The sequence below is a fragment of the Festucalex cinctus genome, chromosome 13 (genome assembly GCF_051991245.1).
Source record: "Festucalex cinctus isolate MCC-2025b chromosome 13, RoL_Fcin_1.0, whole genome shotgun sequence".
Lineage (NCBI taxonomy): Eukaryota > Metazoa > Chordata > Actinopteri > Syngnathiformes > Syngnathidae > Festucalex > Festucalex cinctus.
The window spans coordinates 12,865,811-12,890,192 of NC_135423.1; the positions used below are offsets into that span (position 1 = coordinate 12,865,811).

At 38.2% G+C, this 24,382-nt stretch overlaps 1 protein-coding gene across 2 annotated transcripts in view; it reads right to left on the reverse strand.

Moving 5' to 3' along the window:
• The window catches only part of LOC144032958 (membrane-associated phosphatidylinositol transfer protein 3-like), a 64,002-nt gene that overhangs the window by 37,175 nt on the left and 2,445 nt on the right, over positions 1–24,382 (reverse strand). The window contains exons 2-3 of one of the 2 annotated variants that reach the window (XM_077540550.1): positions 17,974–18,069; positions 4,977–5,081 (exon numbers count right to left, since the gene is read on the reverse strand). In XM_077540550.1, the coding sequence (XP_077396676.1) occupies positions 4,977–5,081; positions 17,974–18,069 (201 nt within the window). Of the gene's footprint in view, positions 1–4,976; positions 5,085–17,973; positions 18,070–24,382 lie in introns of both variants that reach the window. The other variant, XM_077540549.1, reaches the window with a different exon arrangement.

A 24,382-nucleotide genomic window follows, 5' to 3' on the forward strand; every position in this document is an offset into this window, starting at 1 on the left:
TGGGAATGCTGAAAGCTGAATGCTAAGTTTTGAATCCATGTGGAATGCTCATGACGTCAATTGAGAGATAAATTATGAAATTATTAACTCCTGGTTACTGGACAATGCGCTCTACCAACTGTGCCACTAAGCAGTATCAGACACCTGGTAATGATAAGTTATAGGTATGGAAGTGGGTGTGGAAAGTGATACTTAGAAAAAGTTCAATGTCTGTCCCATTGAAGATGAATGGGGAAAAGTTGATATCAAACATTAAATTGTGCAATTACTGTAAGTAATGTGGAATCAGACGATATATACCCCAGGAGGCGTCAATTTTTGAAGTTAGTTGAAATTTGAACACTGTAAATTGGAAGTATTATGTGGGAGTTACGCGGCAAAAGTGTGGAGCTTCAGCATTCCCACAATAATGCATGCACTTAATTTTCAGTGCCACCACCAGAAATAAGACAAAATATTTTTAAAACCCTAACTTTAACTCAAAACTTTAACTTGAAACCATAACAGGAAACCCAACTTTGAAAGTGTAAAATTTGGTTTGAAATCCTAATTTCCAAACCTAACTCTGGCTTGGCACCCCAATTAGAAATCCAACCTGTAATTCAAAACCATAATTTGAATCCCTTAAACTGATAGAAGACAACTTTGAAACCCTGAAATTTGTCTTTGTCCTGAAATATCCTAACATAACTGACCTTGAAACCCTAACTTGAAAGCCTACCCCAAGTTTTAAATCATAACTTTAAACCCTAAATTTGAAACCACAACACCTTGAAACCTGAGTTTCAAACCCTAACCATAAACCAGATTTTACATCATCACTTGAAACCCTAACTGGAAACCATTATTAAACCCCAATTTTGGCTTGACACCTTAATTTGATACTCACAGCCTGGCCATAAACATGAATTTAAAACGCTGACTTGCCCCTTACCCCAGGTTTAAAATAGAAACCCTAATTTAATACACAAACTTTGGCTTATACCCTCATTAGAAACCCTAACCCATGTTTAAAATCTCTTTAAACTATGTAGAAACCCTAATTTGAACCATCATTCTTGCAATACTTTTTAGCTTGGCTAAAAACCTGAAACTTGAAATCCTAATCCAGGTTTGAACTGCTACTGAAGAATCTGTTCTCGATTGCCTTGCCTGGATAAATAAATGAAAAAATGGGCATCCAGCATAAAACCTGCGCCAAACAATTCCTACGAGTGACTCAATATAGCGAAACAACAACAAACCCTAATTTGAAATCCTAACCATAAACTCTATCCTGTCATGAAACCCTAAATTGATACCCTTATTATTAAAACTAAGGAAGTTCAATACCACAATATTTTTTTCAGACTGATACCAGCCAAGAAATACTCAATGCCAGATTTTTTTACAATTAGTATCGGTGGCTGATATGGCAGCCTTCACAATACCCAATAGTGATACCTGGCATCAGTACTCGTTACTTAAAACACACTACAACTACTTTAAACATCAGAATTATCCTGTTTTACTGTGAGGTCTTCCATCACTTGCTACTCTGCTTTGAGTAAAAGCGTTTAGATTAGCGGAGTGACAAATGTGTGCAGACAGACGTCAGTGAGCGACATAATGGAAATAGAGGCGAGACGCAAAAGGGCAGAGTGGGGGAATAAATGGGAGCACCCAGGCTGAGGACAATTGGAAAAAAATGGAGATGAAGGAATAATTGGCGAGGCTAGGGAGCCATAAACGGCTTCAGAGGAAGTGACAAATAGACGGAGATTTAATGGGCGGCGCTGTCTGAGACGAGCCCGCTGCACTTTTCTGGAGTTAATTGCGGGTAGATTTCCCTTAAAGCCATACGACGCCGACCCGCACTGCACCCTGATGTGACCCGCACTAATGTCGGCGCTTATTACCCACGCACAAATGATGATGGACTAAAATATGGACAGCTGGGAGCTATTAATGTGATCACTCTTCTTGCCCGTTATTCACGATAAACGGCACCTTGTAAAATCGAAAAAAAACAACAACTGAATAATCCACAGAGACTATAAAATGTCAACATCCTGTTACAGTAAAGCAACTGTTCCTTGCAAGTCATTCATGATAGAAAATAAAAAAAAAATTTAAAAAAAAGGGCATCACACAATTAACTCAAACGTGATTGGTGCATCTTGCACAACAGAAATAAAAAACAACTCAAAATCATCCACAGAGTCAAAAATAATAATAATAAATCCACCGCACATTCGGTCACGCTTGGGGACATGTGCACATCAAATTCTCAAAAGAGTCCAGTACTTGTGTGACAGTCGAGCACTTCACAGGTCCTTGATGCTTAGTGAGTGGCCTCCTACTGGTGTGTGTGTGCGTATGAGCGTGTGTGCGTAAAAGGCACTTTGTGGAGCACCTCCACAGGAGATATTTCTTTGATCTCCACGGGAGCACACTGACGGTTCGCACTGAAGTTCAGTCATCGAAAGCTTCCGCTTATCTTTTTTCTTTTTTTTTTCTTCCGGGAAGCTTCACAGCTAACCTGTACATTTAGTATATTTTGGCATTATTTTCCCAATGCAAATAATGGAAAAGCTCTAGGGTCAAGCTGTTACCATCAAAATTAATATATAATTTATGTAACGTACGACTGCAAGTATAATTGTAAGACGATTAATTGTGATTAAATCATTACAAAGCATGTAATTCATCACATTTTACCCTGCATCATTTGAAACCTTAACCCTACCTTGAAACTTGAAAAATATGATTTGAAACCCTCACCCTTGTTTGAAATCCTAATCCTATATGAAATTTTACACGAGGGGTGTCAAACATATGGCCTGTGGGCCAGAACCAGTCCGTCAATCTGGCCCGTGTGGACAGAAGACAAATGTTTTGACAAAATTGTGTCATTAAAATTACCTGTTGTGGCCAATTTTGTCAGCCGCAGGATGGAAGGGCTCTGAAATTTGGCGGTTACTCAGGATTTGATGCGAACAATTGTGTGCATTTTTGTGAAGAAATTTCAGTTTACTCTGCAATAAGATAATACATGGGAATATTTTCAAAATGAGTTTGACACTCGTTTTACACCATCACTAGTTTAACCCTTCTGTGGTGCATTAATGCATGCACGCACGCACAAACAAATCCAAAGAGGAATTACTCCCTTTGATGCTCACTGAGCTGAAGGTGCATTGATTAGAGCCGCACAATGTATTTACATCTACCACGCTGTGTTACTGGAAGCAAAACTTGACAGACATTAATAGAAGCAGACAAAAGGATTAAGTATGAACATGATTATGATTATTATTAATAACAATGCATCCTTCACAGCAATGGATCAAATCCCTCGTCGGCTGCGGAGCGAGTTCAAGTATTCTATTAAAAATCCAAAACACTCTGCATAAATCTACATAAAACCTTGAGCTGATTTATGAGCACAGAGAGTACAAATGAAAGTTTCCCACCCATTGTGTCAGCAGCACATTGTGTGCGTCACTCAAGATGGCCAAGATTTGACTGAATAGATTCGACTAGGATTCTTCATTTGGATGCTATGTTAGGGATTAATACACCAAGAGTCGTCCTTCTAAATTATTCTGTGCAAGGAATCCACTTAAACGATAACAACGCAATGCCCTGTGAAAAACTGTGTGATCATGAGGCGACTACAGGTTCACTTTAAATGTGACAATAGCTGCCGTGCTATTCAGAATACTGCTGTAGTTTCTATCATTTTCAGTTCGCTACAAATGTTATTCCACTAGGAGCAGCGATTGAAGCCCACGGACGGCGAGAGCAAGATAGAAAGCGCTGTAAGGTTCAAACAGATTGCATATTTTACATGTCATCATCTGCCTGGCAATCCCCTCCCTCCCTTTTATGTTCATCTTGGGCTCACCGCCATCGAGCTCCTTTTATGCCAAAAGCGCCAAAGAATCAGCTCACAGCATCACATTGAAAGCTCCTCATTGTTTTTTTTTATCATTTTTTTTTCCTCCCCACCACTGTGCTGCTTGTTGATATGAGGCCAGTGACATTTGGAATATTGCTTGTGGTATTCAAATGAGGGGGGGGGGGGGGGTCGTGGCATTTTGGCATTTTCAGCAGCGAACAACAAACGTCAGGCGGAAAAAAGTAAAAACATTTCAAGCATATTAAGGGTGGAAAACACTAAGTCATATTTTTTATTGTGGCATTACGTTCTATATAACTGTGATAAACCTTGGATAACATCAAGATGCTCTAGTTTATTCCTTGAAAGAAAGAGATTTTTTCCCCCCTGAGCAAATGCATGGAATGCAGTAAACTATACAAGGTCTTCTGATTCATTATACATGGAGCCACTTGATCATCACAAATATACAATTCTTAACTGTGAAACACCATAGAAGTTGTCTTTCCAGTTAATTCCGTGCCATAAAGAGGAGAGATTGTACATAGCAGAGATGCATGGAATGCAGTATACCACATCTTCGGATTCACATGACAGCTGTTATATCACACATATAAAAAACAACAAACTGCTTTGATTACAAGTATAAAATTGGTAAGCTACTTGGAACAAAGATTGCAAATGATTTAATTAGCCATATGCTCAGAGAAGAGCAATGCAAACATGCACAAGGTTTTCTGACTAACTCAGCAGCTGCGTACACAAACTACTTCACAACACGGAGCTACCTCGTGATTACAAACATACAATTGTTTACTATTATTGAGAAAAGATTTGAGCTGCGACGTGATCAGTAATGTGGTGAAGCAGAATGTGGCTCACTCCACGGTTACTCTCGTACACGCTGTTATAATTAATTGCAAACAATTTTGTGATCGGGAGGCCACTTTCTATACTGCATTCTGTGTTTGCCCTGTACAACGTTTCCTCTTCAGGCAAGGAATAAACTAGAAAGAGAACTCTTGGTGATCAAGTTTTGCAAGACATAGTCCACCTCATACTTGTGTGTAGGGGTGTGCGTGTGTGTGTATACCATGAGACGGGTCCATGTGTCCCAGTGTCTCAATCTGCTCCACGAGGTCGTTGGAGTTCCACTGACTCATGCCCAGCAGCATGGCACTTTTGCCCTCCATCACATCTGCTGGGGCACACATTCAAGAATTAAATACGAAGGCAGACAGATAGACTTCATTTGCTAACTGTACCTTTCGGTATGTATTATTTGATGTTGGTTGTGGATTTGCAGCGTAGTGATATGATACATTGTGATGTCGATACTTTGTCTGCCTCTTTTAGTCATATTTACTCTCTGTGCAGTTTTGTTGAGAATAATACCTGTTTTTTAGAAAACGCAGGTAGCACATCAAAATTGGGCCAATGTACTATATAGCTCAAGACCGTTGGCTTTTTGGATTCCGTGAAACACAAATGGGAAATGTTTCCCAGAAACTGTTTATAACTCTAAATGGGCTCAGTGAGTCACAGGAAAGCAAAAATTGTTTTAAGTTCATATACCAATTTACTCTATGTTGTAGTAAATATTAAATATTTGAAATTCATGTGTCATGGCTCAGCCCACATCCTATACTGACTTACATACACGCATAGTATGTATCTATCTATCTATCTATCCATCCATCCATCTATCGCCGTAGAGACAGAAAATAATGGAAAAATGCCACAGAGAAATCAATGTATTCAAGTTAGGCTCGCTTAGCAAGTGGTAACGTAAGCTGGCCACCTGTACTGTCGACCTGGATTCTTTATGGCTAGCGCATGGGCAGAAAAAAAATGTTCTGTTCAATGCTTTTACCCTGATACGCATTTATAAGACCAAGTATTCAGGTTGGAAAAGTGGTAACTCAGGGGTACCAGCCGATTTGGGGTTTGCATGGTTTTCAAAACCCGAATATTGCCAATATTTGGGTTTTAAAAGGGTCACTGACTGAAAACAGAGTCATTGTGGATTATAATCTTTACAATCTGTAGAATCATTTGGAATTGCCCCCCCCCCAAAAAAAAAAAAAATCTGACTTGCTGTACATTTTACAGTTCGAGATTTTAAAGGCATCTTGTCATGTTGTATCCACAGGAACCATATTTTGAACAAAATGGCCGACATCATTTGTGAAACTTTTTCATGTGTCCTGCCAAAATAAACAATCCGACTAAATTTTGTGGTGATTAAATAAGATGGTGGCAAGTGCTTTTTTTTTTTTTTTTTTTTTTTATGAACAGCTTCTGATTTTTGAACCATGTGTACGCTATTCTAGTTCTTTTCAGCTAGTCCCATTGTGTTGGCAGTGCAGCCAAAATGGAGAAGCACCCCCTGCGGCGGCGGCTAAAAACAAACAGCTGCGCTGCAAGGTGTCAGGTTGTCACGGTCAACGATAGCCCAGAGTCTATTGGACACTTGTGAAGCTAACAACGCAAGGACGAGCGGGGCCGGTTCGAGTGCTCAGAGTGTTTTTGTTGGCTCGCTCTGGATGAGTCATGAAATGGTGGTGGGGAGGAGGAGGGGGAGGGAGGAAAATGACAGATTCTTTCATCTCTCACTCATCCTCCCACATATGCCGACATGCTGCCCGCTTGGATGGCACAAATGGTCATCGTTTGTCACTTGCTATCAGATCAGTGTTTGGTCAGTGGGGGAATGCAAAGTGAATGCACTTCACTCAATCTTCTGATGGGGGGCAAAGTTTCAGTAGCATTTTGCCTCATCTGGCTGCCAACAGACTTTGGGATCCACTTGATGGATTAAATGATGGATTTCTGTCCATTGTGTGGACTTTGATCGATATAAACTTGTTTGTGTAGTCTCTGGAGGACTGATAGATGGACGACTCGGCAGTCACTGCAATTAATTCAGACCCGATGAGTTTTCCGCCAAGACTGCGTAAATGCAGAGAGAGAAAGCAAGCCAAGTTTTAAACAAATAATAACACTTGGCTCGCAGTACAATGCTACCTTGATTTACGAGTGTTCCAATTTACAAGTTTCTTTTTTATGAAAATGAAGGCACCGCGCCTTTGCATGTGGGCAAGGACAGCCAAGGTCATTGACGCACAAAAAGCTGATGAACAAAAAGCCAAACACACAAGTGCACAAGGAGAAGACTCGCAAGGAGGCGAATGACGATGTAGGCTGCCAACTCACGTACAGTTGCTCTTTTGCAGACTGAAAGACTCCAACTACATCAATCACGAGGACACGCGCCTTAAAAGCCCACTCAATGCAAAAACACAGTCAGGGCAATAGCGCTTCAGTTTATGTAACTTAATGTAATTTGAACTCCACTGCGAATCATCAAACGCTCCGCCAAAGTCATCATGGCCTATTGGTCCACTATCCCCAATTCTAACTTTTCATTCTTTCCTTCATTTGACTGAATCAAGTTGGAGGAGTTAAAGTACCATTCCTCGGAAATTGATTAAATAAAAATGGACACCCTTGAATGGGATGGATGAGTAGGTATCGGTACTCACCTGTATAATCTTTTGGCTGTATTACAATCAGGAAGTGCAAATTAGAAATTCCGAGAATTGAAAATTGCCATTAATTTATACAATTTTAATGAAAAATGCTATATTGGGATATAAAGGTTTTCTTTCAATTATCTGTCATTGTTTGGAAGGGAATTTTCTGTACGAAATCACTAGTGGTATCTGGTACTTTGCATCATATCGGTGACTACTCGGTAATCTCTACTTTTTTTTTTGTAAGCGCACGAAGATGATGACATGTTGACCCGGGAAGACTGCCAAATGAATAATACTGAACTTAAAAAAATAACAATAATAAAACATAAAAAATAAATAAAACATGTCTGCTCTTAACTAAAATGGATGACCTTCCATTTCAGAACCTCAGTTCCTTTTCTTTTTGTCTTTGAGGCTTTTTCACACATCCTACTACCAATCCTATTGGAGTATGGGGAGTTGTTGGAAGTACCACTTCTTGGAACTGGTCTGAAATTGCCACTTTTACCATCATGGCAGACTGCCTGTTCATTTCAGAGAATGGCGCCTTGATACTGTTTAATCTTCCTGTCATGAAAGACAACCGCACCAAATTTAGCATTGATCAATGTACCTGGTGGTAGTGCCTATTTTGTTTTCATTGTCTACATTCCAGTAAGGCTGAAAGGCAATATGGGAAAGTGCTTTGAAGTGGCGGTAAGGAGCGAGAAAGCTGAGGGACTGCCCTGCATGTTAGTAGCATACTGCCTCCAGGGATTGGAGAGAGAGAAAAAAAAAAAAAAGATTTCAAGACATCCTTCAAACTGTCAGCTCACAGTGTGAGCGGGCACGGAGGCGAAAGCTTGATTGTTAAATGACCAGGAAAAATTCCGTGAATTCCTTAATCTCATCTAGTGGGCGCGAGTTGCAATTATGTGCCAGCTTTTGTTTTTAGCCTTGTCATCTGATGACGCACAATCAGATGAGATGGGAGGATTTTCCTGTAATGTGTGAAGGTTACAGTGAAATGACAATGAGACAGCAGAACTGCCCCATCGCCTCAATGCATTGCACATTACTGGGAACAAATACAGTATTAGCTATAGTGCTTTAATGAGCTTTTGACAGTCACTGTGTTGAGATATTACTTTGAAAATGGTAAATGGAGTGCAAAAATATTCACTATTTATTTACTTTATCTACACAGCCATATTTTCTTTATCACTGTAATAGCATCAATACCTCTTTTTTTAATTATCATATCTCTACTGCAACTCTTCTTTTTTGTAACTTCCTTTTTTAATTCCTCCAAAAATATTCAACATTCACCAAATAAAAATGTACTGTGATGTCGAAAACCGTATAAAAGTGTGATTAATTTTCTAGCCACCACATTCCCAAACCCCACAAAACAGGATTTATAGATGCCATAAAATGGCAGAAAGGCACTTAAGATTGAGATGATCATAGAAAATGGGGGTTGAATGATTATTTATTTACTGTGGCCTGTAAAAAAAAAAAAAAAAACAGATAGGGTATGTCGTGCATTTAACAAATACACAAACATGATCCATACATGAACAGCCATACTCAATAGTTACAATTAGGGGTCTCAGGTGATTAATTTTTTTTAATCCTAATTAATCCCATGTCTTCAATAGTTCTCACGATTAATCGCAAATTTTATATCTGTTCTAAATGCACAAAAAAATGCACATTCAATTATTTTTCTAAGTTTCATACTCTCGTTAACACAAAAGTGGCACAAATGTTAAACTCATAGAAACATGACTACATCTTTTAGTAATTGATACAGTAATTTCATAATAAATTATAAAATAGAGTTAAAATTAATTAAAAAGATGCACTGTACTGTAAAAAAAAAAAAAAAGTGTGATATTGATTTGACTTGAGGTGATTTTCTGCCACTAGATGGCATGATTGCATTTGTAAGACCATTACAGCTGAGTGCATTTCTTTTTCATATTAAGACCTACAGTATCTAATTTTTAACATGAAGTAACTTGTGAAATTCTGCACAAAATTGTAAAATACAACTTGACCCCAGTCTCTACAAATATATGCACTATTAAATGTATTACTGCTAAATTTTGATGTGGGAGTGTCTGCTGCGTAGCGACTGGAATTCCCCCAGTAAAGGCTTTCCATGTAAGGGGCGATCATTAATCACACATTTAAAAAAAAAAAAAAATTAGTGGTGTTCAAGAAACTTTAAATTCACTCAAAATTGACACAAACCACCTTCACATTAGCATAAACTGACATGACATCACACAGGCAAAAATAAAATAAAATAAATAAATAATAAAAAATACAAAAAATAAAAAGCACTCGAATTTTAGAAAAATGCTATTTGGTAATTAAATTCCTCTTTTGGCATTTACACACGATTAATGTTAGGGATTAATGTTCCAAACTAATAAGTATTTCCGCAAATTACAGAGTATTGTTTAAAAAAAAACTGAGTAGATGAATATGTGACTAAAGACACATTTTCATTACAGTATCCAAATCTGATCCAATCCTGTACACAATAGCGTCTGTTCATTGCTATGTTATTTCTTGGTGATTTCACAGTACACTTGCGTCTACATCCTCTTTAGCGAGCCCCCTGGGTAGGGTCATTTCAATGATGTAACATCCTCGCTGATGGAGCCGTGATACCCATGATGTAGTCTAACTGTCATTACGCTGCAGATTCCGCAGATAAAGGGGTGCTTGGAGTCTCTCTCTTACGCTTATGGCGGCCATAAAAACAGTATTCCAATGGCTTTGCTTAACTCCCAGCACAACAGAAGCTTGTGTGTCCTCAAAAAATAACAAAATAAAAGAAAATGCTTTGCCTCAGTGATTCTCTGGGAGATGTAATTACCTTTACCTTATAGTCATAATTTAAGGTGCTACATTTTGCATTATTTGTTATGTCTTTGACAAGTAGATTCACAAAAACGTCTCCAAAAGTCATGATTGAAGTGACAGGGGAAGGCCTCCATTTTGCTTCAAAGTGGAAATTTTCAGCCATTTCCAAGGGTCCATCAAAGACAAACTCATATTACAGACTTCATTCGATTGCAACCACATTTAAATCATGTATACTAGAAAATGTGGATGATGCTAATATATGGGCTGAGCTGATAGTGTCTATGTATTATTTGAAAATTCAGCTCCCACAGCCAGTTTCAACATGAAGGTTGGTGGGTACATGTCATGAAAAGCGGCCTAAAATGTCTCAAGAAGTTGTGCATGAAAATACACTAGACAAGCACCATTTTGGTTTGAAGCGGCAATTTTTATTCTCATTTTGTCCATTTTCAGATGTTCTACTGTAGAAATTGTAATTTCATTGCAACAAAATTCATATGTTGTATACTAGACGGATGATATTAAATTTGAAAAATATTTTAATCCCTAAAGCCAGTTTTACTTAGCAACATGAAATTTGATAGGCACATATGTCCTGAGTTAGACACAAAAAACGTCCCAAGAGGCCATGCCTGAAAAGACAAAGGAAGGTCACTATTTTGATTCAAAGCGGACATTTTAGTGGTCCTTCAAAAATGAACATGTCCTAGAGATTTTCATCAATTGCGATCAAATTTACACATTGTATAACGGACAGATGGATGATACTAAATTGCGAAAAACTCAGTTTTCTTCACTGCATGTGGGCACAGCATGACAGCAAAGTTAGATGACTCAGAATTCAGCTCAACAATGTCTGACCCTAAAGAATGCCAGTTTCACAGATTGACACTAAATTGGTGGACTATAAGATCAGGAGGCACAAAAAAAAAAAAAAAAAAAAAAAAAGTCTAAACAGGTTACTGGATGCAAAGGAAGTCAGGCCCTTTTTTTTTTTTTTTTTTTACAGTGTTTTTTTCTGGCTCATACTTTGAAGAACACCGACTAAGTAATTTACAAAAATGGATTGGAACCACCCCCTGCGACCCTTGTGAGGAATAAGCGGTCAAGAAAATGGATGGATGGATGGATTGGAACCACTGCGATTGGCTGGAACCCAGTCCAGGGTGTACCCCGCCTACTGCCCAAAGCCAGCTGAGATAGGCTCCAGCACCCCCCGCGACCCTTGTGAAGAATAAGCGGTCAAGAAAATGGGTGGATGGATGGGTGGATGGATACCACTTATCCTACACAGATGGCCAATCTTAAATTGCAAAGCCTTTTTGCCTAGACCACAGAAAGGACGAACACACCTCTACAAGGTCATATCTTCTTCAACTTGGTGTGCATGATGAAGTTGCCGCTCTGACAACTTTAGGTGTGAACTTCCTCAATTAAACCAAATCAGGAAAAAAAAAAAAAAAAAAGCCCTGTCATTCAACCCCACTCCCAGCAAAACAAAGACACCTTCAGGTGTAAATAAATCCCAAAGGAGTTGCAGTTTGCAGCAGCTTAGAAACCAGCTCACGATAACTCCTCCATATCTATTCACAGCTTGACAAGGCAGACATGAAGAAGAACAGACGAGAGTGAGAAAAGAATGTCTTTGGTGACGCAGAAGAAGAGTGACAAGAGCTTGGATGTGCTTGAAGGTCTCTTGACAAACACTATTTTTTTTTCCTTGATGACACTCCCTCGAACTCCCTTTCAGTGTTTGGATTGGAGAAGGTACAGGACGTACAAACGTGTTGTTTGCAAAAGCCTGCAGGAAAAGGCTCTCGGCTAACCACTATGAGTCTGAAGTGTTACGTGCAAGGAAACAAACACACAAGTCTGTGACTGATTGTCTACCTCGGATGCGCCAATCAAACATAAGAACAAAACGAAAAACAGAATAGTAGGACATGGAAACACAGCATTCTGCTATCTGTCATCCTTTTGGGCTTTAGTAGTCGTGTATGTTAAGGCATACTGCGTAAAATGTGAATTTTAAAGAAAGATGTGTTATATTTGAGCTACAGTATGTGGCCTTAAGACAGACAGCAGTTTGTATTCTCACTTGAGCAAATTTAAAGTTGGGAGGTAGAATAGGCGCACCAATGAATCTTTTGAGGGCAAGACCTTCATCACACACAGGATGTTCAGTCAAGATCTGTCCTTGTGAAGCTGAGCTGTTTTTATGGCATTAAATCAAACTTCCCTGCCACACTGTTCACAAACAAACAAACAAACAAAAAAAAGAAAACCCTCGCAATTTTGCATCCCCAACAGTCAAGCACACCTGGTTCACATTTGGTAGCAATCAGACAAAATGAGAGTCATTTGTTTTTGAAGGACCCTGCGAATATCCCGCATGATGTTAAAATGGCCAATTCAAACCAAAATGGCATACAGTATCCTCGGAGTGTTTTCAAGGCACAGCTTCTTGAGACTTCTTTGTAGGTCTACTCATAATAGATATGACAAACAAATTTTATGTTTTTAACTGAAACTGGCTTATTATGCGGTTCAAATTCAGTTACAATCGGTCAAAATCTCTAAGATTGTGTGTTTTTAACAATCTGTAAATGGCTAAATTGACCTTAAGTGGTTAAATATGATTGGCTGCTTGCAAAGTTGACTAAAGACTGACCTCTTTATGTAGTTTACTGCTTCTAATTAACTTTATGCAGGGAGGAGAAGGAGGAAGAGACCGAGACAAAACAGATACTGCACAGATACCTTTTGGCTCTGTCCTAAATGTTGCCAGCAGGTACTAGTTAGCCCCAAGGACAAACATGAGCCCATGGGTCTGTTCTAAGAAAAATAGCTCACCAGTGATGGGACACACTGTGACTTACTAAAACGAATTAAAACAGAAAAAGAATGTTATACATTTATTTATTCAATATATACAAATAAATATATAGACAATCATCTATTCATGGTAGGCATACCTAGGCTACCAAAATTCATATTGTGAAGTGAACCTGGCTTTTGGGGATACATTTTCCCCCCAAAAAACTGAACTGAATTATTACTACTTCTGTATTTTATGGTGAGTCATCCAACATTGCTGTTACGTTGGAGCCAAGAGCAAGGACGAAAGCTCAAATTTGTGTGCTGTGCTTCAAATTTGGTATCAATCAAACAAAATATCTAGGACGCTAAAAAGGCCACTTGGATCCAAAATGGCAGAATTTCCTGTGCATATACAGTTTTACTTTCTTGAGACTTTTTTTTGTGAGTCTGCTAGCAACTGACATGCCTACCAAAGTTCATGTTGTTTGATGAAACTGGCTTTGGGGGCTGAATTTTCTAATAAAGTAGTAGGTGAGAGTGTGATTTATTTGGCCTCAGAACAAGATTGGCTAAGACATGATGCAATTTCAGATTGGTTACATGCATTCATTTGTCTGGCTCTGCTGTGTATTGTATTCTTCTTTCACAGCTTCACGCAGCCACCAGCTGCATCTTATCTTCATCAGCTGCTCAGTGAGACACAATTTTCAATATTTGTCCTAACACGGTGAGACGTCAGCTCATTCCTGTGGTGTGCGCAAATGGATTTTGCGGTGCAGTCTTATGCGTTCTGGTGCCTGTGCAGTATAGAATCAGTTTCATTTGCGTATAACAAGACATCCCGTCTGTCGCTACGTATACTATTTATACTGTTGAGTCGTGCTAATATTTGATCTTGACGGGCTGCCACCGCAGGGCCCCCGCGGCTGCCAATTCAATCGCCGCATTGTCTGTCGGCGCGAGTCCTTGACAAATTCACCGCGTTGTTAATCCGAATTTGATGGCATCCATTTGCATAATGAGGCGAATTGACAGACAGAGCGTGAAAGGGAATCCGCCGCATGGAAATGATGTTTGCGTGTATGTGTTTGCCGTAGCAAAATAAATGTACAATGTAGTGTAAACATTGTGCAGTGTTACATGTACCATGTGGCCCATGTTCTTTAAGACACTGGTTTGAAGCATCCATTTTAAGTCATGTTGGCAATTTCCTGGTGTCCTTTAAAAACAAATTAAAGTCAGTTTGACTGAGCAACATAAAATTTGAGAGGGATGCCTATCATCATGAGTCAACCAACCAAAAAACGTTTTGAGAATCCATGCCAAAAACACAAAGCACATTTGCCAATTTGCTTCGAAGCAGCCATTTTAGTCATGATGTCAATTTGAAGGGTTCCTTTAAAAACTATTAAATGTAGCCGCTGGAGTCAGTTTCACTTAGCAAGGTTGAGTTTGGTAGGAATGTCAATTAAATGTAGACCTACAAAAAAAAGTCTTGAGAAGTAGAGCTTGGAAATAAACAGGGAAGTCTGCCATTTTGTTTTGAGGCGTCATGCTGCCAATTGCAATGGGTCTTTTTGAACAAATTAAATTCAGCCCCCAAAGCTCATTTCACAATAGCAACATGAAATGTGGTAGGCATGTCTATCATGAGTAGACCCACGAAAAAGTCTCAAAAAGCCACAGCTGGAACCACATAGGACATCTGCCATTTTGGTTTGAAGCAGCCATTTTAGAGTCAGATGTCAGTTTTCAGGTTCCCTGTTGGCCGTAGGCAGTATTGTGACCCGTTTTGGGCCTTTTGATGGTTCTGACCAAGCCATTTCAAAATAAGTTACTGAAAACAATTCCAGCCAGTTTCACTTATTAATATGTAAGGTTTGGTAGATATGTCAATCACAAGCAGACCTAATGGACATACTAGAGTCCTTTTGGCCATTTCCACGAGTCATCAAAGACAAATTAGAGTTTGTCCAATTGCTACCAAATTCAATCCACATATACTGAGCAGACTGACAACGCGAAATTGTAAAATATTTTAGTATTTGTCATGGCTAATAGCAGCCAAGCTGGATGGCTCTCCACAAAACACACAATACTAATACTAGGTGGACTCCACATGGTCAAAGCTAGCTCATATGTCTTGTCTGTGATGGCGGTCTCACCATACAAAAGAAGATTACAAAAATTGAATATTATTTGGATTCCTTTCTTGATACGCTATTGTTAGGTGCTTTTCATTGAGTTCTCACATACGCTAGAGCCCCTTTTTTCATTATTCCTAAGGGTGAGATAGAGGGGAGAGTGTTGGTATAAGTGTTTCAGTGTGTGGGCCTGTGTAGGGGTGTGCGTGTGCGTGTATGTGCAGGAGCCACTGGGGGATGTCAGTGTAGATCTGTGACTGATTAGGTGCTGACAAGTGCAGCTTTTGCTAAAAACACGAGTCGTATTGCCATCTCCAATCTTGTTACGGATAAATGCAAAAATTACACATTTATTGTGAATAAATACGCATAAATGACTGAAGTAGGCTGTTGAAAATTTTGATAAACATGACTTATTTCATAACATTTTAAATTTCCTTTTTAAAAAAAATTCTGGCTTTAGTCTATTTTTGATAAGACTACTTTTAAAACTACTTTTTAATGAAATAATTATTTGTTAAAAATGACTAAGATTCTGTTTTTTAACATAACTGTCACATGATAACCATTTTGTTGTAAAACAATTACATAATATTACAGATTTTTAAACCTTGATAAATATAACTACCTTTGTAAGAAAAAACAAAATAAGACAAGCCTAGTACAATTATGACTTTTCACCTCAATTAATAAACAAATAAGAATTACTGATGACGTCTTTTTTTTTTCCCCAAAAATACACAACCTTATTGTCACGCGATTGAATTAAACACTTTGTGTAAAGATTATTTTTTGTCAGTGATTGCGTTGTAAGATTAAGATTCTTTTACTTTTAAACTCCCAAAAAAAAAATAATAAAAAAAAAAAAAAATGATGAAAGCTGTTTTGTTTTTTGCCTTATACAAAAAGCCTACTAGTTTAAAGAGCGCCTAATTGTTATGAAAATATTCATGTTAGAAAGTTGAGCATCTGCAAACACTTGTTGGACAGCTTGGAAATATTAATATGACTTAAAACATTGTATAGTTAAGATTTTATGATGCCAATTTTCACTTGAGGAAACGATGCATGAGCGCATTCGTTATCTCGGGAGCACAAAGGTTTTCACAGAACGTTGAGCTCGGCTTTGATCACTTTTGTAGCTGCGGGCTTACTGCATTAAAGTGTCTCGAAACATGAAAAGCATCGGGCATTTAAACGGCCTCATTGACATGCAGCGTCTTTGCCCTGAAAACACGATTTCATGTTTCACAATAGAAAAATTCCTCTCCGGCTTCGTGTACATTCAGGACATTTAACATTTGCCGTCAGTCGATATATCTTAAACAGAGTTTAATTTGCAACATCATATTTCAATCAAATCTAGAAATAAGTCAGACTGAAAATAAAATAATTATACTATGAGAGTAATAGTTATTGTGGTCAAGTTATAAGAATAAAGTCATATTATTTACATGAATGAAGGTTGTACTAGTACTACTACAAGTGTTCTTTTGAGGGGGGGGGAAAAAGTGTAATCATGCAGATCTGATTTTTTTTTTTACACAAAAAAAGTTGCAGTTATGAGGGGGACAATATGAGAAAATGCCCTATTTTTTCAAGTTAAAAATAGCAATATTTATGTATTTATTTATTTTCTTTATTTATTTTAACCGGTCGTGGCATGACAAAGGCAAGTAAAAATTTGGGGAGTGTAAAAAAAAATAATAATAATAAAAAAATAAAAATAAAATAAAAAAAAAAAAAAAAGTCTTCTTCAAGAAAAAGTCATAAGAATAAAGTCTTCATTTAGATCAGTGCTCCTCAATTATTTTCTGTTAGGACAAAGAAAAAGATTTCACACATGCTAAACTCTCCACCGTGACCACCGTATAAGTACACTCCCCATAACACTATACTGTATCCTTATTAATATGAAAGGAAACAAAAAAATATATAAAAACTGCTGAAAAACTTTATTAGTGTTTATAATGTCCTCCCTACACACATTCTGACAATGAGAACACCATTGCCACCTACTGTAGTGGATGTGCAATTACACTTTATTCTAATACAGCGGAAAAAAATCAAGTTCCCTAGGGTCACGTGCAAGACCCCCTGTCACCACAACACAGCCTTAGCTGATCACGCCAAACATCTCCTTTAATTTAATAATGTGCAAACATCTTCCTTTAACAGCATCAATTAGCCTCGAGGTGCACTCGAGTCCCACGGGCAGTGTAAATATCCCACGTGGATATCGTCTTGTTTCCAGCTGGCGTGAGCGCCGCTTCATTATTGGCTGAGCAAATCCTCCTTCTTAGCGGCGCGCTGCGCTTAATTACTGTCCGTGCCGTTGATGTTGTTAGCTTTGTTTTTGTTTATTGGCAAAGCCGTCGATAAATGCGCACACTGGGGCCGTTTTTTTCCCTTATTTACTTGCCAGACAAAGTTAAAGTCCTGGAATTCTACAGGGAGTCTGTTTTCCTCTGTGCTGCATTACTCAAGATTTCTTTTGCTGACAACTTATTTCTGGTGGAATGATGCTTTATGCCCCTTAATTGACCGTATTTGGATGACTCCCAATCAGGTGGACACCTGGGTGCCACCCTATTTATGCCCCTACTACCTACCGGTAGTTTGATTGCACATTGTTATGCATTGTTTTGGGTTTTATTGCTAAATAGTTCTTAGCAAACACTTCATAATAAAATAAGCAAAGTGAGGAAATAAGTATAACACCAACCTCGGGCGTCGAAAAACTCTTCATCGGAGCTGTCAACAGATTCTTGCGCGATATTCTGCAGACACCAGTGGGTGGCGCTGTGCTTGCGTGACGAACCTTTGGATTCACAAAAACACACACGCTGTTAGTTTGCACTGAAGGCGAGTATTGTACTGTAATACATGTCACATGATTTATAGTCAAAAAAAGGCAAATAAATAATAAAAATAAATAAATAATATTCATAAATAAATACATAAATAAATAAATAGAGGAACAAGCAGCTCAGAAAATGGATGACTGGATGGATAAATAAAAAGCTGAAGAGTGGGAAAGAAATGGCATGATTAAAATAAATTAATATGAACATCTCTATATTTAAACGAAAGAAAAAAAGTCTTAACTCAAATTTATAACTTACGAATGTCTGCTAGCTTAATGCTAACGCATATTGCAATAAATCTTGTTTGGACCAAAAGGAACTTGCATAATTATAGTGTTTCAAAGAAATGTATTTGTCTTAATATTTTTTTACGTTTTACCATTTTCTTGTTTTGTAATAAAAAAAATAAATAAAAAAAAAGTAATTTCAATTACCAAATTAATTGTGATTAACATTTTCTTCATAATTGAGTAGCCCTATTTAGTTGTGCAACTCTTCTTCGTGTATTATGTATGTCAATATTACACTGCCCCCTAGGACAAGGCACACTCACCACAAGGGTACAATGTGACTGGGTTTTGAAGTTTAAAGTAAAGATGCAAACTATTTAATTCTGAACATTCCATTTATGAATGTGGTTATTGCAGGTTTTTATAGCGTACCATATTATGGAACACTATTTTTCATCTTACAAAAGTCTGCAGTTTTTTTTTTTTGCGACACTGGAGAGGATTCATGGCTTTTCCATTCATTTCAAATAGGGAAGGATGGTTTGAGATACAAGTGGTTTGAGATTTTGTATATAGTTCAAATATACAGTCTATCATCAGAATGTGGTGTCTGTGAAGAGGTTAACATTCAGTGCAGATTACAAGTGGGATCAATAAAGAGTGTTTGGGTTGGAAATGGATGAAATAAAATCTATATTCCGCACTTGCTGTCATGATTCTTTTTTATGACTGTCCATGTGTCTCTGTTCTCATGAAAGGAAAAGATTGAAAGAAAAAAAAAATGCTGAATAACACGTGACATCATTTGTTATGATGATGGCCACAATGGCCCAAATATAACATGCAGTGGGTGTTACTGTTTTCTATTGATTGCCTGCAGCATGCGAGTGCACTGGATACATGAAAACACTTCAATAGATGCCTGGAACTCATTCAGCTTTCAAATTAAAAGAAAGATACACTGAACATTCAATACTCCGCTGGTTGCAGAATTTTTGCGTCATCTAACACAATGATTCACAAAGTGGGAAGTGTAACTCAAGTGTGCGTGGAAGAATCGGAATTGAATGTTCAAATACTGAATAATGTGTCAGTGGCTTCAGCTCGTTTTTAATCCAGTACACTACAGTTCAGTTTAATTTCACAACCCAAAAATATATGTTGCCTCCACGGCATTCTGATTAATACTGTGTTTGTGGATTATGAGTTAAACAGTAAAATCCACCTGTTTTTATTCATCTCAGGGGGCAGCCATTTTGTCACTCACTGTTGACTGAAATTGGCATCACATTTGCTCAGTGTTAGGTACGAACAACCAAACACAGCTCAGCTTCAGAAAACAAGTGAATTTTCTGATTTTACACAAAATCCTGAGAAAATTACCATCTTTTTTTTCATACAATTCCAACTTCTCAAAATACTGTAACTTCATTCATGTAAAATGTTTTTCCTTGTAATTCAATAGTACGCCTGCCTTTCTCAGAACTTTTTTTTTGTTTTTTGTATTTTACTTTCAATAATTCAAAATTCAAACTGTTTTCAAATAAAATTCCAGGTGTGACCTTATTTTAACAGAACTTTTTTTTTTCTGATAAAACAACAAATTTGACAATAGTCATGTCTAGGTTTTAACAGAACTCAGCAGGATTCCACATGGGACTGTTCCCATTTTCTTCTCGAAGGAGTCCCTCGGCAGGAGCCTTTTCAAGCCGAAAGGACCAGAGGCCTCCAAACAAAACATGCGAGAGTTCAAGTCTACGAGCCTAATGTGAAAATCCAACCATAGAGGCTGGACGGAGTGGATGATGATGATGATGATGATGATGATGATCCCACTGGTGAACCGCCCAAACTTGCTATTAATAGCTTGCCCTCCTATTCAATCAAAACACATCGTGGCACAATCAATGGCTGCAGTCGATGAGAGACGGACACCGCATTAATCTGCCCTCCAAAAAATGTCAAATGAGTGGGCGCATTATCCCACACTGACACACACTCGCACGCACTCAATTACACCGGACGCTATCCGTCCTCACTACTGCAGCGACGGACATCCTCGCTCTTCACGTTCATCCACTGAATTTGCTTCGCTGCAAACAGCTCACAGTTGGGTTGTGTTTTCGCCGTTTTTGGTTTGTTGTGTCTTTGTCCACTGCGGCTGTCACTTTCAATCGCATGTGCGCTCACACACTATAACACTGTGAAGGTCACAGCAGTACTTGTTGCTGCTTTTCGTTCTTTTGTTTCCCTCCTTGTTTATATAAGCATCTCCAACCAGCAACAACGCAGCTTCCTTAACCAAATTCCGACAAGTGTCTTTTTGTTGTTGCAGGTGCTGGTTGTATTTTTGCTCGTTCTTCTCTCACTGTCGATCCAGGTTACAACAGGTGTTAGTTGCTGCTTTTTGTTTTGTTTAAGCCGTTTTATCCCCTGCTTTTTCAACTACCAGCAATTCAAATGTGTCCTCTGTAGTTGACCTTTTTAAACCAGAATATCTCCCACCCAGTGCAAACGATTGAATTAACTAACTTTTGTGCTCCGTAGAGGACACTCAGAGCTTTCCAATTATACCAAATGTGTAGGGGGTGGGGCTTTGCTACCTTTGATTGCATCTTAAAAGAAAATGGCTTTCCTCAGTGCAAGCACTTTTTAGGGAAGAGGAAAAGTAAGTGCATAACACTTTTTTTATTGAACAAATTTAGGCTTTAAATGTTGTTAACATGTTTTCTATAAGACTCTTAAGAACACATTAAAGTATTGTTTGAATTATTTTAACTGTATTTGAGCCTAGCATTTAAGTTTTTTAAAAAAATGTCCTCTGTAGTGGACACATCATAGCTTAAAAATAAACTTTTTTTTTTTTTTTTCAAAAAATTATTTTGCAGTATTGCAGTTACTTCACAAATATTGGGGAATATCAAAATAAAAATGATTGGACAATACTTTTTTTCCTGGTAGTCAGGAGGATATTGATATGTTTTGCTCTCTCACTTTTGACAACCATGAGGACATTGTACTTAGCAACAACACAAAAAGGGGGGGGGGGGTTAAAATCTACATTTTTGTTTATAAAAATATAATTAGAGCAAAAATGCCCCTCTTTTTTTTCGGTTTTACATGAAGTGTATGTACAACATGTTTGTAAGGTTTACACAACTTTCGTAAGCGCAAGGAAAAAAGAAACGTGGGCACTCTGATCCGATCAATAGGGAATGGTAAACAATGCACCCGCTACTTTATTCTCGACATGAGACTCGCAGAGTGGATTTGCGTCAGTGGAGCCGCCAGGTGATGAAAAGCTTCTCAGCGCCTTTTCACCCCATCTACAATAGACCCATCATCCATTTGACCCTTTCCACTATCTATCCTAGCATCCGTATACTACAACTCACTAATCTATCGACCAATAGATCTTTCTTCCCACTTACCAATCCATCATTAACCCTTCATTCATCCAACCAACCAATCGACCAACCCACCCATCAACCTACCTTGCCCAGTGACTCACATCCATCTAAACCACACGCACACCCATCGATCATTCTATCATCTACCTACCCAACCAACCATCTATCCAACCATTCTCACACATCTGATCAATAGATCCAGCCCTAACCCCGCCATCCAACTATGTAGCCACCAACCTGATATCCATCACCATTTTACCCAACTAAAGCCTTCCATTCACCTGCAATCCATTTATCCATCAGACTAATAAATGTATCCACCGACCCACTCATCCATCCCACTACCATCCACCCATAAATACACCCATCCATGATCCCACACCCATCCATCATCAAGAAAATCAGGCGCCGCAAGTGTGCCGCTTCCCTGCCGTCGCATTGACCTGAAACATGGGAGAGCAGACAGCGCGGCCTCGCCATGACAAACAACCATTACGTTTCAATTAAGGCCGTTTTGTATGCTCAAACACAATGCAGCAAAGATCACAGGTGGAATGTGTGAGCTCATTGGCGGCTGCCTGTTAAACAGGACCATACGGTGCAACATACCTGGATATACGACTAAATAATAATAAGCACTGTCTTGTGAAAGTGGCGCGTTAGCATTCAGAACACAGAGGGCGGTTTATAGGCGCTGCTATTTTTAGCCAGCCGCATAACGGAACAACAAGTCCATGCCCGTTTATTCAATTGGGAGGCGAATAAAAAGGAAAACTTCCAGACCGATGGCCTTTCATTTAATACGAGGAATATAAAATGCTCAGGGGGGCTATAACTCACACTATTAAGTGCAAGTGAGAGGGAGGATGAGCTGCATCGATGACAGTGAGCAAATTGGAAAGAAAAAGTAATATTGTTTGTTGTTGGCAGACATATCGGCTAAACAGGAAATATGGCCTGAGGAGAAGCTACGTGGTTCTGATCAGTCACTAAAAAGGATAAGAATGTCTGCTTTGTCTTCACATAATGAAAGTGTTTCGGAAATCACTGAAGGCTTACTCATTACATCTGTAACACTGATTGCTCCAGACATTTAGAAAAATATGTGAGTTAAAACTCAAAAAGGTTGAAAATGAGCAAAAATAGTTGCTGGATAATTGTGATGTGTGTTTGACAACATGCCAATTGCAGACACGGTCCAGTGTTCGTCCTGTCCACTTGCCACTTCACTAACCCCTTCATAAGCAAATACCACTAGCAAAAATTAAGAGGTACTTTGTAGACTTTCTGCATGTTGCAGTAAGCAAAAACAGAAGTTCAAAATGTTGGTTGTTAAAGCAACCAAAACGATTTTGAGCATTCTAAAAACTGAAAGAAGAAGAAGAAGAAGAAGAAGAAGAAGAAGAAGAAGAAGAAGAAGAAACGGACGTGCACAAGTATCTTTGAACAAGACATGGCAAGACTGTAATTGCTAATGATGAGCTGATCGCTATTACACGCGGCATCTTCATCATCATCTCTTTCCTCATAAAATTGCACTGGCATGATCTAATTATCTTTCAGTGTTTTGCTCATTTAAAGCGGGTCACTTCTCTTTAGGTAGCAAGACAATTTGGCACATCAGAAAGAGGCAAAGAAGAAGCAAACAAACAGTTATTTAATGCTAGCATTCATTGCTAACATTAGACAGCCCATGCTAACAGGTCATTTTTGCACTGCGGGCATATTCAGGTCAAGCTTTTTTCTTTTTCTTTTTTTAAATCCAAAAACACCACTGATAAACATTCAGTTCAATTCACGCAACAAACTGGGGAAAGAATGGGGAATGACATTCACTCCCAAATACAAAACAAAACATGTAAATAAAAATATTTTTAAATATTGGGGGGAAAAATATAAAACTGTGAATATGCGAATCCGCAGGTGCCAAACTGTTTACTGTACCATCACTAACAAAATTTCAAGCTTGCAACCCTTTGACGACATTAGCCAGCCCATGCTAACACTTTCCTTTATTATTTTTTTCTTATGCTGTTTCTTTATGACGGCGAAATTGTATAATTTCACTTAAATGGTCTAAAAATTATTATTTATTTACAACAAATATTATGACTTTGATCATCTATCTATGCCAGCAGTATTAGCAATACACGAATTATCGGTCAGGATGATTATCAGCCAGGACAGTTATCGTCACTGATATTTGGCATAATAGCATCAGCCTTTTTTAACATTCCAATTGCTGATAAGAGATTGAAATTTTGGATAATTCTTTTTTTTCCCCTTGTTTAAAAAAAAAAAAAATGCATTTTTTGAAAAATCTCTTTCCGAAAGGAAACGTTATGGATAATTACAGTATTAATTGAGGCATTAATTTAATGACATGCTACTGAGTCTGGGAGCTTCCTACTATTTTTGTTTGCATTAAAACAAACAAAAAAGACTGTCAAGTATAAACAAATGATAATGATAAGTACTATATGAAAAGCTGTTTAATAAACACATGCTTAAAGATATTTAAAAAGTTTTGGGTGGAAATTGTAATTTTTACAATTTTGATGCCAATATTTTCACTTTTACTGCAAATGAATATCTGCTCCCAATCTCGGTTATCGACTTCCTTGGCT